Source organism: Pseudorca crassidens, chromosome 15 (genome assembly GCF_039906515.1).
Source record: "Pseudorca crassidens isolate mPseCra1 chromosome 15, mPseCra1.hap1, whole genome shotgun sequence".
Lineage (NCBI taxonomy): Eukaryota > Metazoa > Chordata > Mammalia > Artiodactyla > Delphinidae > Pseudorca > Pseudorca crassidens.
The window spans coordinates 47,221,741-47,237,696 of NC_090310.1; the positions used below are offsets into that span (position 1 = coordinate 47,221,741).

The 15,956-nt window shown below is 36.0% G+C and overlaps 1 protein-coding gene across 3 annotated transcripts in view; it reads right to left on the reverse strand.

Moving 5' to 3' along the window:
* Nucleotides 1-15,956, reverse strand: part of MACROD2 (mono-ADP ribosylhydrolase 2) — a 1,985,215-nt gene that overhangs the window by 1,526,671 nt on the left and 442,588 nt on the right. For all 3 annotated transcript variants that reach the window (XM_067707453.1, XM_067707452.1, XM_067707451.1), the window contains exon 4: nt 3,753-3,782. In XM_067707453.1, the coding sequence (XP_067563554.1) occupies nt 3,753-3,782 (30 nt within the window). The remainder of the gene's footprint in view (nt 1-3,752; nt 3,783-15,956) is intronic.

A 15,956-nucleotide genomic window follows, 5' to 3' on the forward strand; every position in this document is an offset into this window, starting at 1 on the left:
GGTTGAGAGTCCGCCTGCAGATGCAGCGGACACGGGTTCGTGCCCCAGTCTGGGAAGATCCCACATGCCACAGAGTGGCTGGGCCCGTGAGCCATGGCCGCTGAGCCTGCGCATCCGGAGCCTGTGCTCCGCAACGGGAGAGGCCACAGCAGTGAGAGGCCCGCGTACCGCAAAAAACAAACAAACAAACAAACAAAAAACTGAGTGGGTGATTGTGACCATTTTTAAAATCTCCTCTTAGGAGATCTCTTGTCTTGATCATGAGCACTCCAAAAAAAAAGAGCAAAACGCTAAGATTATAGATAATACAACTTTGTATAGACTGATTTTTGCCTAAATTTCAAGTGCAACGTATACAGAACTGGGGGGAAGCCCTCCTGAGAACCTGAAAAAATGGTACTTAAGATACTATTATTATTTTTTTATGTGGTCCCAAATTTTCTTGATCAAATTGTTTAGTCAATCAAAGAATTATTTCCTTTAGAGGTTTTTGAAGGTATATTAATTCAAGTCAATAAAAGGAATCATTGATCAAATCCAAGAGGACTGCATCAGTTCTAGGCTCCTTATTAGATGATTATTAGCTGTTGCTGTACAAATATCACTGACAGGATTAATAAGATTTGTCACAGAATCAAAAGGCCAAAAATCAGTTCAGAGAAGGCTAAAAATATTCCTTAAATTTAAGTTTTAAATGCAGCTTTCCAAAAATCAGACATGTATTTTAGAGCAATCTTGACATCTCCAGAAGTGCATAAATGAATTAAACCTGTCAATGACCTACTTTAATGAAAGAAATTACATCCATCTTAAATACTTATAATTTATCTTTATGATGATATTGAGCTGCTAATTTTAGAATTCAGAAATGAGAAATTATGGCAAATAACTGCATTTAGCAACATCAACCACCTAGAGGACAGTCAAGTATATACTTCAGGTAAACAGAACATTGAGTTTGCCATTCCTGAACGTCTTACCATTGCTAAAAATGTACACTGTATCTACACACAGGTTGAAGGAACCACAAGGAAATACAGGCCAACTCACTAGCGTTAATTCTATACACACCAACCATGTATACATATATTGAAACAAAGCAGCTTGACAAGGGTACCTGAACAGCAGCCTACCTTCCCCAAAATGGCAGGGACTGCTCATTGCCTGCCAAACCTCCACCCTCCCCTTCTTCCTTAAAAAACAGAGCACTGCTTTTTTTTGATGAGCACATTTCTTCCTGGCATAAAACTATATTATCCATGAATGAACATTTGATCAATTCAAGGATATGAGACATCAGATAAAGCTGCTTAAAGAAAACTGGCTTGTCTTTTAGGGGCCACCTTTTTGATTTTTTGCCTCTCTTACTCCTCCTGACACCCATATTTTTGATGCCCAGAGTCCAGCAGCCTCTGTGGACCCTGAGTTCCACACAGTAGGAAGAGCAGAAAAGCCAGAGCTTGAGCACTTGATGACAGGATGGGATTACTGCACAGCCACTCTAGTCTACATCTAAGCTGCTTTCACAGGGGACAGAAACATTTTTCTATCTCCTTTAAGTCACTATTATTTGGGGGGTTTCTGTTATGGGCAGCTAAAGTGATTTTAACTTATATAATTAGTCAATTCAGTTTTTTTTTAAATAGCCAAGAACCATAAATTAAGTATCTAGCTAATTTGTCTGCTGTTTTAAATTGATAGATTTGTATATGTAGACTCAATTTTAACTTTTTATCCTACTTAACAGTACTAGTCAAATTTGTTAAAATACTAATATGTCATGTAAGAAAATCATCACTATGAATGACTTATTTTAATGTTTCCTTCACATATTATAAGAAACCTAGAGATAAAAATTTATTGGGAATCCAGTACATTCCTAAGGAATATTTCTCTTCTAGTTCCCAAAGAATACCAAAAAGAAGAAGAAGAAGAAGAAAAAGAAGAACAATGAGAACCCCTGTATATTTATATTTTCTAAAGTAATTTGGGGAAGAAGAAAAATACTCTGCTATAGAATGTGCATTGACATGTGGTAATATGAAGAGCACTTTCTAGTTTAAACTATTTTCTATCATTTCTATTTCCAACATTCTGTTTTTAAAAATCTATTGATTCTTATATGGGAACAATGGTTAAAATTTTAATTTTCAAATAAAATTTAAGCTGAAACCTCCTGATGATGATTTATAAAGGATAACGTTTCTTAAAAGTTGGGGATCAAGTAAACAAGTTCTAACTTGTTTGTTGAAAACCTAAAGCTCTGTATATACAATCATATCTATTTCAACCACATACATGAAAAGAGGGAGCAAGAGGAAGAGGGAGAGAGAAAACAAACCTATTTATGTCCATCTGGGTCCTAAATGAAAAGGACCCCATTCTACTGTATACTTTTTTCCTCCCCTACTATGTAGTATAGACTGGGGCTAGGTAAGCTTTCATCTTTCAACCTAGAAATAAAAATAATAAATAGTTCCAAGATTTTAGTATCAAAAAAGAATTCCTAGTACAGAAATCTCTCTCTTCCTCATCTCACTTTGATCTCTTTCTCTCTCTCCTCTGAAAAGGAAGAAAGAAAAAGCAAAATGCCACTACCAATTTCTTCCTTTATTTTTCACAGTAAGTCACTGATATGTTAAGCTCTCAGGCTACAAAGTCATAATGATTTTAGTCATTATTATGGAAAAAAAAAAGATAAAAACCGCAAGTCTCCAGATGTATTATTTTAAAATTCATATTAAAAGTGACTCATGCAGCCACTATTGAAAACAGTATGGTGGTTCCTCAAAAATCTAAAAATAGAGTTGCCATATGATCCAGCAATTCAACTCCTGGGCACATATCTGGACAAAACTATAATTCAAAAAGATACATGCACCCCTATGTTCATAGCAGCACTATTCACAATAAGCAAGACATGGATACAACCTAAATGTCCATCAACAGATGAATGGGTAAGGAAGATGTGGTATATATACACAATGGAATATTACTCAGCCATAAAAAAGAATGAAATAATGCCATTCACAGCAACATGGATGGACCCAGAGATAAGCATACTAAGTGGAGTAAGTCAGAAAGAGAAAGACAAATACCATATGATATCACTTATATGTGGAATCTAAAATATGACACAAATAAACTTATCTATAAAACAGAAACACACTCAAAGATATAGAGAACAGCCTTGTGGTTGCCAAGGTGGAAGGGGTGTGAGGGAGGGATGGACTGGGAGTTTGGGCTTAGCAGATGCAAACTAGTATATATAGAATTGATAAACAACAAGGTCCTACTGTGTAGCACAGGGAACTATATTTGATATCCTGTGATAATCTATAATGGAAAAGAATATGAAGAAGAATGTATATATATTTATATATGTGTAGAACTGAATCACTTTGCTGCACAGCAGAAATTAACACAACATTGCAAATCAACTATACTTAAAAAGTGACTATCATCTACTATATGTGTGTTCACCTCAATAGCTTATTGCTGCTATAGTTTATGCCAAAGATAGAAATATAAAGCTTGATGAGAACAACAACAGTATTCTGCATATTTTGAAGTCAGTTAAAATAACGTTTAGGCAAACCCAAGATATTTCTATTATAAATTTTCTAAGATTATAATTTGCGTGGTTGATGACTACAGCAAAATTAATTTTCTTTAAAGTATCACAGAACTTACTAAACATCTTATGGTTGGTGTAGTAATAAAATATATTTTAAGTGATGTTCAGGACTTACCACCTCCACCTCCAAGAAGACTGGTATTTGCTGTTCAAAAGAAAACAAAATAAAAGACATTAAATAATATATAAAAATATAATATGCCAGAGTAGTTCAGGAAAAGTTGGTAATGATCATGCTGTACATACACACACACACTCACACACACACACACACACACACACACACATATATATATTACAATATGTACTTGCATATAAAGACAGACTTTATTACTGTTTTATTATGGTATGAAAATGGAAATATTTCACTATTTTTCTCTTTTTTCTCTTCAAATGAATATTTTTACAATGTGCTTCCTTCTAATAAAATGAAGTACATATGTGATCCTTTTTGTTCCATTCTGTATCTAAACTAATCTTTTGGTTTCTCCATTTTATCAACTAGAGATAGAACAATGTTTTTTAGGCAATTTCAACAATTTCAAAGAACAATGTAACAAGAAAGTATAATGATAATTTTAATTAAATTAAACACCATCAAATAAAGCTATCTCAAGACACTCTACAATAAGAATGAACTCAAATAGTGACAGATTTATTCATTTTTACATTAATTTTTTTGTTTGAGGGAAAGAAATAAATTTTAAATATTTTTGTAAAACAATGATGTGTCATTTCTTACCCATTTATCCATTAACCTAGCACATATAATTATGAAGTCAAATAGTAAGCAAAATATAAGACTATTCCATTTAGATTTTTTTAAGAGGTCAGATTTTCAGAAGGTTCCACTGCAGTTTTCTGCTGAAGTATTAAGCAACTTTATGCCTATGTTTATCTAGTCTCTACAAAAGCCAGAAAACAGAAGTCCTGCAGCAACATAAAAAAAGTATGTGGTAATCAAAGTCCCTTTCTTTGTGGAGAAACCTGAGCTACCAAAAGATTAAAGAAATCATTTAAGAAAGAGGAGTAGGAATCTTTAACTTGAATTTTCCTGTGATGTCCACAAACCACGCACTGCCATAATAAGAGAAGCAAATATCAGAGTGTTAATGATTCTATCAATAAATAATGGAGCATTTTAAGAATAAATGCCTATATTCATATGTGATGGTTTGCTAATTATTGAAACACTAAAGAGAACATGATGAAAATGCGTGGAGAACAAATGCCTTTGAAGGTTTTCTCAATATGTCAATCTTAGAGCATCACATCTTGTCTCATATGATCTTTCAAGTACAGGGCCATCTAATTGCTGGTTATGCCTTCCCCGCAATGCTTTCATCACAAATATGGACTGCGTAGCAATGCCATTAGTCAACCATAAACAAAATTCGCTTCAGATATTACATTTTATTTACTTTTTTAACTTTTTTTTTTTCTTTATTTGGGTCGCACCACATGGCATGTGGGATTTTAGTTCCCTGACCATGGATCAAACCTGTGCCTCCTGTAGTGGAAGCGTGCAGTGTTAACCACTAGACCGCCAGGGAAGTCCCACTTCAGATATTATAAAGTCATCTGCCACCCTGTCACCTCAGGTCCCCCAAATCCTTCTGACTTCACAGTGAAAATGTGTAGTATTTACATAGATCGTATCCAGGACTTAATGCCCTGCCCCAAATCAAACTTTGTAACTGCTGAAGTGGTAACTTGCTGAAGGGGAATGAGGAAAGATGTTATGAATTCTATCTTGGTTCCATACCCTTTAGTGGATGGGAGAAATTTCATGATGTCTCTTGGCAAACCCAAACATTTTCTTAAAAATCTTAGCTACATGCATTTATAAAACTGCATGGCATTTCACACTCCTGCCGATTTTTTATTTTTATATTTGACTGAGAACTCCTTCCCTGTCTATAGGTTTTCCAGATCCCAGAAACTCCATCTGTTGTCCTCCAATTTATACATATTCATTCATAAAGAAAAATGTATTTCCAACAACAAACAACAACAGCAATAAACAGTAGCTTTACATGCAAATTATCGTGCCCAGAATCACAATAACACAATATAACCTATTTTCACCCAATGCTTTGCTCAGTAAAGGTGGAGGCTGCCTCTTTTGAGAGCACAGCACAAGACCCATCTGTTTAACCAGGCCCTCATCCAATAGAGGTGGGTGGATGTGTGGGAGCAGGTGTAGGAACTGGAACTCCAGTCCTGGAGAACCATCAAGTCAGTTTATGTCAGATGTGTGCTCGCGTCTAGGTGAGCATGTCTGGCCACATTTTAACATCTACATAGAAGTATTTTATAAAATTGTGGCATTTACATAGGGCACAATCACTTTTAAGATAATTTCATGTGCATTACCAGTCATGTAATAGAATCTTAATCTAAGCTGCTTAAATATATTCAAAGCAATTCTAATAACTGTAATCCTGATAATGATTTTTCTAAAGAACCCATCAAATTTAAGTCTATTTTATCAATTTCTGTTCTCTAAAAATTAAAAAATAAAATGTCTACATTATTAGGAAAAATATCAAGACAATTTTCTTCAGTAAAAGTGACAAAAATATTGGCAAATAAAAGTGAAACTTTATTATGATTTCTAATATTATTCTACCTTCACAAAGCACCTTATGTATAATATAACTGATTGTCAACATTTATTGGCCAGGTGGATTAATATTATTTCTTCCATTTTACAAAAGTGAAAATGACTTTTGTGTTTCTAAAATTAGTAGTCATTTAATTTTTACTTAATTATTTCTAATAAATCGAGGTATATCCTAATTAGAGACGAAGCCCCTAAAGATAAAGTCTGAGTTTAATAATTTGGCCTGCATTTAATAAGTTCTCAATACATGTTTTCCAACAGTGAGATAACTGGCAGGATTAATACCATTTCTTTATTGACGTAGAAGAGGTTTTTGTTTACTGAAGTGTGTGGAAAGAGCAAATTTTGGTCCTTTTCTTCCTGTAAGATCAAGGTCTGTTAAAGAAACTCTTAAAAGTTTATTTGGAAATAGTGATTAAAATTGTATGAAATACGTTTATATAGTTATGTCCCTCCCTACGTCCCCTGCTAGAGGGAATTTTGGATATGCCTCTTGTTATTCCTAGAGTTACATATGGAAGGTAAAGGAGAAAGGAACAAAGAAAACTTAAAGTTGATAAGCATGATGCTACTGCTTCTAGATTGAGATTTAAAAATCCCTTCTCTGAGCATGCTTACTAATCAACACTATTTTCCTTTTTTTTTTATTTTTAATTTTTTATTAGATTTAGGCTCACTTTTCCACTCCCTGTCAAGAATACTTCATAGACAGTGCCATATACATATATATATTTTTCGTAGTAGCATGGCTAATTGCTACTATTTTTTTTTCTTATACAGCAGGTTGTTATTAGTTATCCACTTTATACATATTAGTGTATATATGTCAATCCCAATCTCTCAATTCATCACACCACCACACCTGACCCCTCCACTTTCCCCCATTGGTGACCATACGTTTCTTCTCTACATCTGTGTCTCTATTTCTGCCCCGGAAACCGGTTCATCTGTAGCATTTTTCTAGGTTCCACATATATGCGTTAATATACGAAAAATGTTTTTCTCCTTCTGATTTACTTCACTCTGTATGACAGTCTCTAGATCCATCCACATCTCTGCAAATGACTCAATTTCATTCCTTTTTATGGCTAATATTCCATTGTATATATGTACCACATCTTCTTTATCCATTCATCTGTCGATGGACATTTAGGTTGCTTCCATGACCTGGCTATTGTAAATAGTGCTGCAATGAACAGTGGGGTGCATGTGTCTTTTTGAATTATGTTTTTCTCTGGGTATATGCCCAGTAGTGGGATTGCTGGGTCATATGGAAATTCTATTTTTTAGTTTTTTAAAGAACCTCCATACTGTTCTCCATAGTGGCTGTATGAATTTACATTCCCACCAACAGTGCAAGAGGGTTCCCTTTTCTCCATATCCTCTCCAGCGTTCGTTGTTAGTAGATTTTCTGATGATGCCCATTCTAACTGTTGTGGGGTGATACCTCATTGTAGTTTTGATTTGTATTTCTCTAATAATTTGTGAGGTTGAGCAGCTTTTCATGTGCTTCTTGGCCATCTGTATGTCTTCTTTGGTGAAATGTCTATTTAGGTCTTCTGCCCATTTTTCGATTGGGTTGATTGCTTTTTTAATATTGAGCTGCATGAGCTGTTTATAAATTTTGGAGATTAATCCTTTGTTCATTGATTTGTTTGCAATTATTTTCCCATTCTGAGGGTTGTCTTCTTCTCTTGCTTGTAGTTTCCTTTGCTTTGCAAAAGCTTTTAAGTTTCATTAGGTCCCATTTGTTCATTTTTGGTTTTATTTCCATTACTCTAGGAGGTGGATCAAAAAAGATCTTGCTGTGATTTATGTCAAAGAGTATTCTGCCTATGTTTTCCTCTAAGAGTTTTATAGTGTGCAGTCTTACATTTAGGTCTCTAATCCATCCTGAGTTTATTTTTGTGTATGGTGTTAGGGAGTGTTCTAATTTTCTTCTTTTACATGTAGCTCTCCAGTTTTCCCAGCACCACTTATTGAAGAGGCTGCCTTTTCTCCATTGTATATTCTTGCCTTCTTTGTCAAAGATTACTTGACCATAGGCACATGGGTTTATCTCTGAGCTTTCTATATCCTGTTCCATTGAGCTATATTTCTGTTTTTCTGCCAGTACCATACTGTCTTGATTACTGTAGCTTTGTAGTATATTCTGAACTCAAGGAGTCTGATTCCTCCAGCTCCTTTTTTTTCCCTCAAGACTGCTTTGGCTCTTCAGGGTCTTTTGTGTCTCCATATAAATTTTAAGATTTTTTTTGTTCTAGTTCTGTAAAAAATGTCATTGGTAATTTGATAAGGATTGCATTGAGTCTATAGATTTCTTTGGGTAGTATAATCATTTTCCCAATATTGTTTCTTTCAATATGAGGACATGATATATCTCTCCATCTGTTTTTATCATCTTTAATTTCTTTCATCAGTGTCTTATAGTTTCCTGCATACAGGTCTTTTGTTTCCCCAGGTAGGTTTATTCCTACGTATTTTATTCTTTTTGTTGCCATGGTAAATGAGAGTGTTTGCTTAATTTCTCTTTCAGATTTTTCATCATTAGTGTACAGGAATGCAAGAGATTTCTGTACATTAACTTTATAGCCTGCAACTTTACCAAATTCATTGATCAGCTCTAGTAGTTTTCTGGTAGCATCTTTAGGATTCTCAGTGTATAGTATCATGCCATCTGCAAACAGTGACAGTTTTATTTCTTCTTTTCCAATTTGGATTCCTTTTATTTCCTTTTCTCCTCTGATTGCCATGGTTAGGACTTCCAAAATTATATTGAATAATAGTGGTGAGAGTGGACATCATTGTCTTCCTCCTGATCTTAGAGGAAATGCTTTCAGTTTTTCACCATTGAGAATGAGGTTTGCTGTGGGTTTGTCATATATGGCCTTTATTATGTTGAGGTAGGTTCCCTCAATACCCACTTTCTGGAGAGGTTTTATCATAAAGGGTGTTGAATTTTCTCAAAAAATTTTTCTGCATCTATTGAGATGATCGTATGGTTTTTATTCTTCATTTTGTTAATATGGTGTATCACATTGATTGATTTGCGTATATTGAAGAATCCTTGCATCCCTGGGATAAATCTCACTTAGTCATGGTGTGTGATCCTTTTACTGTGTTGTTGGATTCTGTTTGCTAGTATTTTGTTGAGGATTTTTGCATCTATATTCATCAGTGATACTGGTCTGTAATTTTCTTATTTTAAACTATCTTTGTCTGGGTTTGGTATCAGGGTGATGGTGGCCTCACAGAATGAGTTTGGGAGTGTTCCTTTCTCTGTAATTTTTGGGAAGAGTTTGAGAAGGAAGGGTGTTAGCTCTTCTATAAATGTTTGATAGAAATCACCTGTGAAGCCATCTGGTCCTGGACTTTTGTTTGTTGGAAGATTTTTAATCAGTTTCAATTTCATTAATTGTGATTGGTCTGTTCATATTTTCTATTTCTTCCTGGTTCAGTCTTGGAAGGTTATACCTTTCTAAAAATTTGTCCATTTCTTCCCAGTTGTCCATTTTATTGGCATAGAGTTGCTTGCAGTAGTCTCTTAGGATGCTTTGTATTTCTGTGCTGTCTGTTGTAACTTCTCCTTTTTCATTTCTAATTTTATTGATTTGAGTCGTCTCCCTCTTTTTCTTCATGAGTGTGGCTAATGGATTATCAATTTTGTTTATCTTCTCAAAGAACCAGCTGTTAGCTTTATTGATCTTTGCTTTGTTTTCTTTGTTTCTATTTCATTTATTTCTGCTCTGATCTTTACGATTTCTTTCCTTCTACTAACTTTGGGTTTTGTTTGTTCTTCTTTCCCTAGTTCCTTTAGGTGTAAGGTTAGATTGTTTATTTGAGATTTTTCTTGTTTCTTGAGGTAGGCTTGTATTGCTATAAGCTTCCCTCTTAGAAGTGCTTTTGCCGCATTCCATAGGTTTTGGATCATTGTGTTTTCATTGTCATTTTTCTCTAGGTATTTTTTGATTTCCTCTTTGATTTCTTCAGTTATCTCTTGGCTATTTAGTAACGTATTGTTTAGCCTCCATGTGTTTGTGTTTTTAATGTTTGTTTCCCTGTAATTGATTTCTAATCTCATAGCATTGTGGTCAGAAAAGATGCTTGATATGATTTCAATTTTCTTAAATTTACTGAGCCTTGATTTGTGACCCAAGATGTGATCTATCCTGGAGAATGTTCCATATGCACTTGAGAAGAAAGTGTATTCTGTTGTTTTTCGATGGGATGTCCTATAAACATCAATTAAAGCTATCGTCTGTTGTGTCATTTAACGCTTATGTTTCCTTATTAATTTTCTGTTTGGATGACCTGTCTACTGGTGTAAGTGAGGTGCTAATGTCCCCCATTATAACTGTGTTAATGTCGATTTCCTATTTTATAGTTGTTAACAGTTGCCTTACGTATTGAGGTGCTCCTATGTTGGGTGCATATATATTTATAATTGTTATATTTTCTTCTTGGATTGATCCCTTGATCATTATGTAATGTCCTTTCTTGTCTCTTGTAACATTCTTTATTTTAAAGTCTATTTTATCTGATATAAGTATTGCTATTCCAGCTTTCTTTTGATTTCCATTTGCATGGAATATCTTTTTCCATCCCCTCACTTTCAGTCTGTATGTGTCCCTAGGTCTGAAGTGGGTCTCTTGTAGACAGCACATATATGGGTCTTGTTTTTGTATCCAATCAGCGAGCCTGTGTCTTTTGGTTGGAGCATTTAATCCATTTACGTTTAAGGTAATCATCGATTTGTATGTTCCTATTACCATTTTCTTAATTGTTATGGGTTTGTTTTTCGTTCTTTTTGTTTTTTTTGGTTGTTGTTTTTTTTGCAGTACATGGGCCTCTCACTGTTGTGGTCTGTCCCGTTGCAGAGCACAGGCTCCGGACGCGCTGGCTCAGCGGCCATGGCTCACGGGCCCAGCCGCTCCACGGCATGTGGGATCTTCCCAGACCGGGGCGCGAACCTATGTCCCCTGCATCGGCAGGCAGTCTCTCAACCACTGGGTCACCAGTGAAGCCCCTGGGTTTGTTTTTGTAGGTCCTTTTCTCCTCTTGTGTTTCACACTCAGAGAACTTCCTTTAGCATTTGTTGTAGAGCTGGTTTGGTGGTGCTGAATTCTCTTAGCTTTTGCTTGTCTGTAAAGCTTTTGATTTCTCTGTAGAATCTGAATGAGCTCCCTACCAGGTAGAGTAATCTTGGTTGTAGGTTCTTCCCTTTCATCACTTTAAATATATCATGCCACTCCCTTCTGGCTTGTAGAGTTTCTAATGAGAAATCAGCTGTTAACCTCATGGGGGTTGCCTTGTATGTTATTTGTCATTTTCCCTTGTTGCTTTCAATAATTTTTCTTTGTCTTTAATTTTTGTCAATTTGATTTCTATGTATTTCAGTGTGTTTCTCCTTGGGTTTATCCTGCCTGGGATTCTGCACTTCCTGGACTTGGGTGGCTATTTCCTTTCCCATGTTAGGGAAGTTTTCAACTATAATCTCTTCAAATATTTTCTCGGGTCCTTTCTCTCTCTCCTTCTTCTGGGACCCGAATAATGTGAATGTTGTTGCATTTAATGTTGTCCCAGAGGTCTCTTAGGTTGTCTTCATTTCTTTTCATTCTTTTTTCTTTATTCTGTTCCATGGCAGTGAATTCCACCATTCTGTCTTCCAGGTCACTTATCCTTTGTTCTGTCTCAGTTATTCTGCTATTGATTCTTTCTGGTGTATTTTTCGTTTCAGTTATTGTATTGTTCATCTCTGTTTGTTTGTTCTTTAATTCTTCTAGGTGTTTGTTCTTTAATTCTTCTAGGTGTTTGTTAAACAGTTCTTGCATCTTCTTCATCTTTGCCTCCATTCTTTTTCCGAGGTCCTGGATCATCTTCACTATCATTATTCTGAATTCTTTTTCTGGAAGGTTGCCTATCTCCACTTCATTTAGTTGTTTTTCTGGGGTTTTATCTTGTTCCTTCATCTGGTACATAGCTCTCTGCCTTTTCGTCTTGTCTCTCTTTCTGTGAATGTAGCTTTTCTTCCACAGGCTGCAGGATTGTAGTTCTTCTTGCTTCTGCTGTCTGCCTCTGGTGTATGAGGCTATCTAAGAGGCTTGTGTGAGTATCCTGATGGGAGGGACTGGTGGTGCATAGAGCTGGGTGTTCCTCTGGTGGGCAGAGCTCAGTAAAACTTTAATCTGCCTGTCTGCTGATGGGTGCGGCTGGCTTCCTGCCCTGCTGGTTGTTTGGCCTGAGGCGACCCAACACCTGGAGCCTACCTGGCTCTTTGGTGGGGCTAATGGCGGACTCTGGGAGGGCTCACTCCAGGGAGTACTTCCCAGAACTTCTGCCGTCAGTGTACTTGTCCTCACAGTGAGCCACAGCCACCCGCCACCTCTGCATGAGACCCTCCAACACTAGCAGGTAGGTCTGGTTCAGTCTCCTATGGGGTCACTGCTCCTTTCCCTGGTTCCCAATACGCACACTACTTTGTGTGTGCCCTCCAAGAGTGGAGTCTCTGTTTCCCCCAGTCCTGTCAAAGTCCTGCAATCAAATCCTGCTAGTCTTCAAAGTCTGATTTCTAGGAATTCCTCTTCCCATTGCCAGACCCCCAGGTTGGGAAACCTGACGTGGGGCTCAGAACCTTCACTCCAGTGGGTGGACTTCTGTGGTATAAGTGTTCTCCAGTTTGTGAGTCACCCACCCAGCAGTTATGGGATTTGATTTTATTGTGATTGCGCCCCTCATACCATCTCATTGTGGCTTCTCCTTTGTCCTTGGAATTGGGGTATCTTTTTTGGTGAGTTCCAGTGTCTTCCTGTCAATGATTGTTCAGCAGTTAGTTGTGATTCTGGTGCTCTTGCAAGAGGGAGTGAGCACATGTCCTTCTACTCTGCCATCTTGAACGAATCTCAATCAACACTATTTTTTTTCATATTTTCCTAAGTAAAATGTCACTTCTATTACCAGAGGAGGTGGAGGAAAAAAGCAAGCTTCAGTAATTGTCTCAAAGACCTATTCAATGAGAAACTAAAATGAGCCAGTACAAATTAATGAATCTGTGTATTGCACTTTTTCCTCCCCAAAATAACAACTCAATGAAATGAACAGTCTCACTGTTTAAAAAGCAAAAACAACACGGAATATAAAATGGGGGTAAGGGTGACCAAAATCTAATTTCAAAGTGGCAAATTTGAAGAATTTACTTATCATACCCTAAGCAAATGATTGTTTTTTGACGTTTAGAGAAATTGTTTTTTTCTAATTAAACTCAGTTTTGAATTTTTTAATTCAAATTATCAAATTATACATAGGTATAAATATTCATTATAAAATTATCAAAACCAAAAAAAAAATCAGATACAAGTAGGATTCTTTTTCATGGGATAATTAGCCTAAATGAAAAATAATCCTGGTGTTTGACAGTAGTGTCATTATTTTATGTTTTTCTCAAGATACAAATGGAATATTACCTTACTTTCTTCCTGAAAAAAATAATTCTTAAATGACCCTCTTCTACGTGTGTGTGTGGGTGTGTCTTTTTAAGAATATAACTATAAATAAATTGTGGATCAAATAATGAAAATACAATTACTATGTAAGTAATCTTATAACAGTAGAAGTTCCTAGATGGAATATACACCATTACATTATTACCTAAAGCACTTTTCCTCCTAAGATCTCAAAATCCTTTTCAGTCTATATAGGGTAATACAAAGAATACTGAACTGAGGCCAGGTAACCTCATTTTAATTCTAAATCTAAATAGCAGATGATTTTGGCAAGTCATAGTCAACTATCTTACCTATCTTCTTCCATCAGGAAATTTAGAACCAATCGGGGATGTCAAACAGGTTTCAAACAATTCAGATTCATTAATTACAAGAGACTGTCTGTACCTCTGATTTGAGAAGGTTTCTGAGGCTAAATCTAGGCTCAGTGGAATAGAACCATGATCAATTAATAATGTTGGTCACGGTCAGACGGGGAAAGAAAGAATTAAAATGGCAGCACACATGCTATATATTGGGGATCGCTGGATCAGAGGTCTTCTCTTACATTGGACAGCTTTTGATGTAATGAAATTCGATTCAATAATTTTGAAAAACAAACCTACTAACCTAACATGTGCCAGCATTGTACTTTAGCATGGCTAATAGCTCCTGCAGTTTCTGAGTCTGAAATAATTCAGTCTGTGAAATAGTCCAGAGCTGGGAGAGGTAACCCATATCCTTTGTGAGTCAAACTGGCCTGTTTGGAACAACTTTTTATTCCACTTGCCCAGTAATTCCTATTATCTGTACTTAGTAACTATTTATTTTCCCACTCCATTTCTACCTTCAACCAGGACTATCTGTCAAACAAGCAACTGCCTGGGAGACTAGTCTTTAAACATTGATTAAATCTATTTGTGCAGAATTTTTGTTTGCTTTTCATAATTATAAAGGGGATTATAGTTGCTTTCATCTTAAAAGCATACTGACCACCTAGTTTAGCTTATTTATTCTGCTTTCTTATTACAATAGAGCACATGGGATGTCAAAATGATTGTTGGCAAAAAACTTTCCCAGGGGCTCTACTTAAAACACCACTTCATTCACAACATGCTATCCTAAAAACTACAAAAGCCAAAATATCACCCTTTAGAATGGCACACATTATATTCCCTAGATTTTGAAACTCAAAGTAGGAAGGGCTAAAGAAAAAATCTGTTAAGAGTAAAATCCCAAGCACGTGCATGACTCTAGAACCACTTTTAACAGGGAGCAACCATCTCAACTGATAGCTGTGGAAATACAATCTACAAATACAGACAAATACAATCTACAAATACAGACAAATACAGCCATCAATTTGGCAACAGCTCTCTGTTCATGATTTACCAGATTTACACCTCCTGATCAAAATCAACAATGCCAGAAGTTTTGGGCAATGGTATCATTTCCTGCTTTGAAGATTACAAAGAGAGAAAATTAAGAATAGGTTTAAGGAGATATGGGGATATATGTATACGTATAGCTCATTCACTTTGCTATACAGCAGAAACGAACACACCATTGTAAAGCAATTATACTCCAATAAAGATGTTAAAAAAAAATAAGAATAGGCTTAACTATTTCACATGTAGAAACCAGGCATAAACACATGATGAATAATTCACATTTCATACACTGCAGAATTCAAAGGAACTATTGATTATTCCAGGATCTGTGTGGTTGTATAAGCTGTAAGCCACCATGAAGCCAAAAACAGAATACAATGAGTCCTACTATTGATAAATAGGTGAAAAGGCATCAAGAATTGGAAAACTTACTTGGGAGTATTAACAATGAAACAAAATGGAATTACTCTGGTTGAACTGCAAGGGAGGAGCTACAGCTGCCCTGTTTTGCCAATCTGGTGTCACCAGCTATTACCCTGGGTGCTCGGGACTTCTTGGAATCCTGCAACACTTGTTTTGTCCAACTCTTTCATTTTACAAAATGGGAAAAAAACACTTGTTTTGTCCAACTCCTTCATTTTACAAAAATGGAAAGTTAAAGAGGATCAAAGATGTTAGGTAACTTCTCTGGCATCAGGCCTAGGAGAAGAACCTAGGACCTACCATACAATAATGCCAAATTCAAATTGGAAATACACACACACACACACACACACACACACACATATGTATGTATGTGTATATGACTGTTGTTGTTTGTTCTT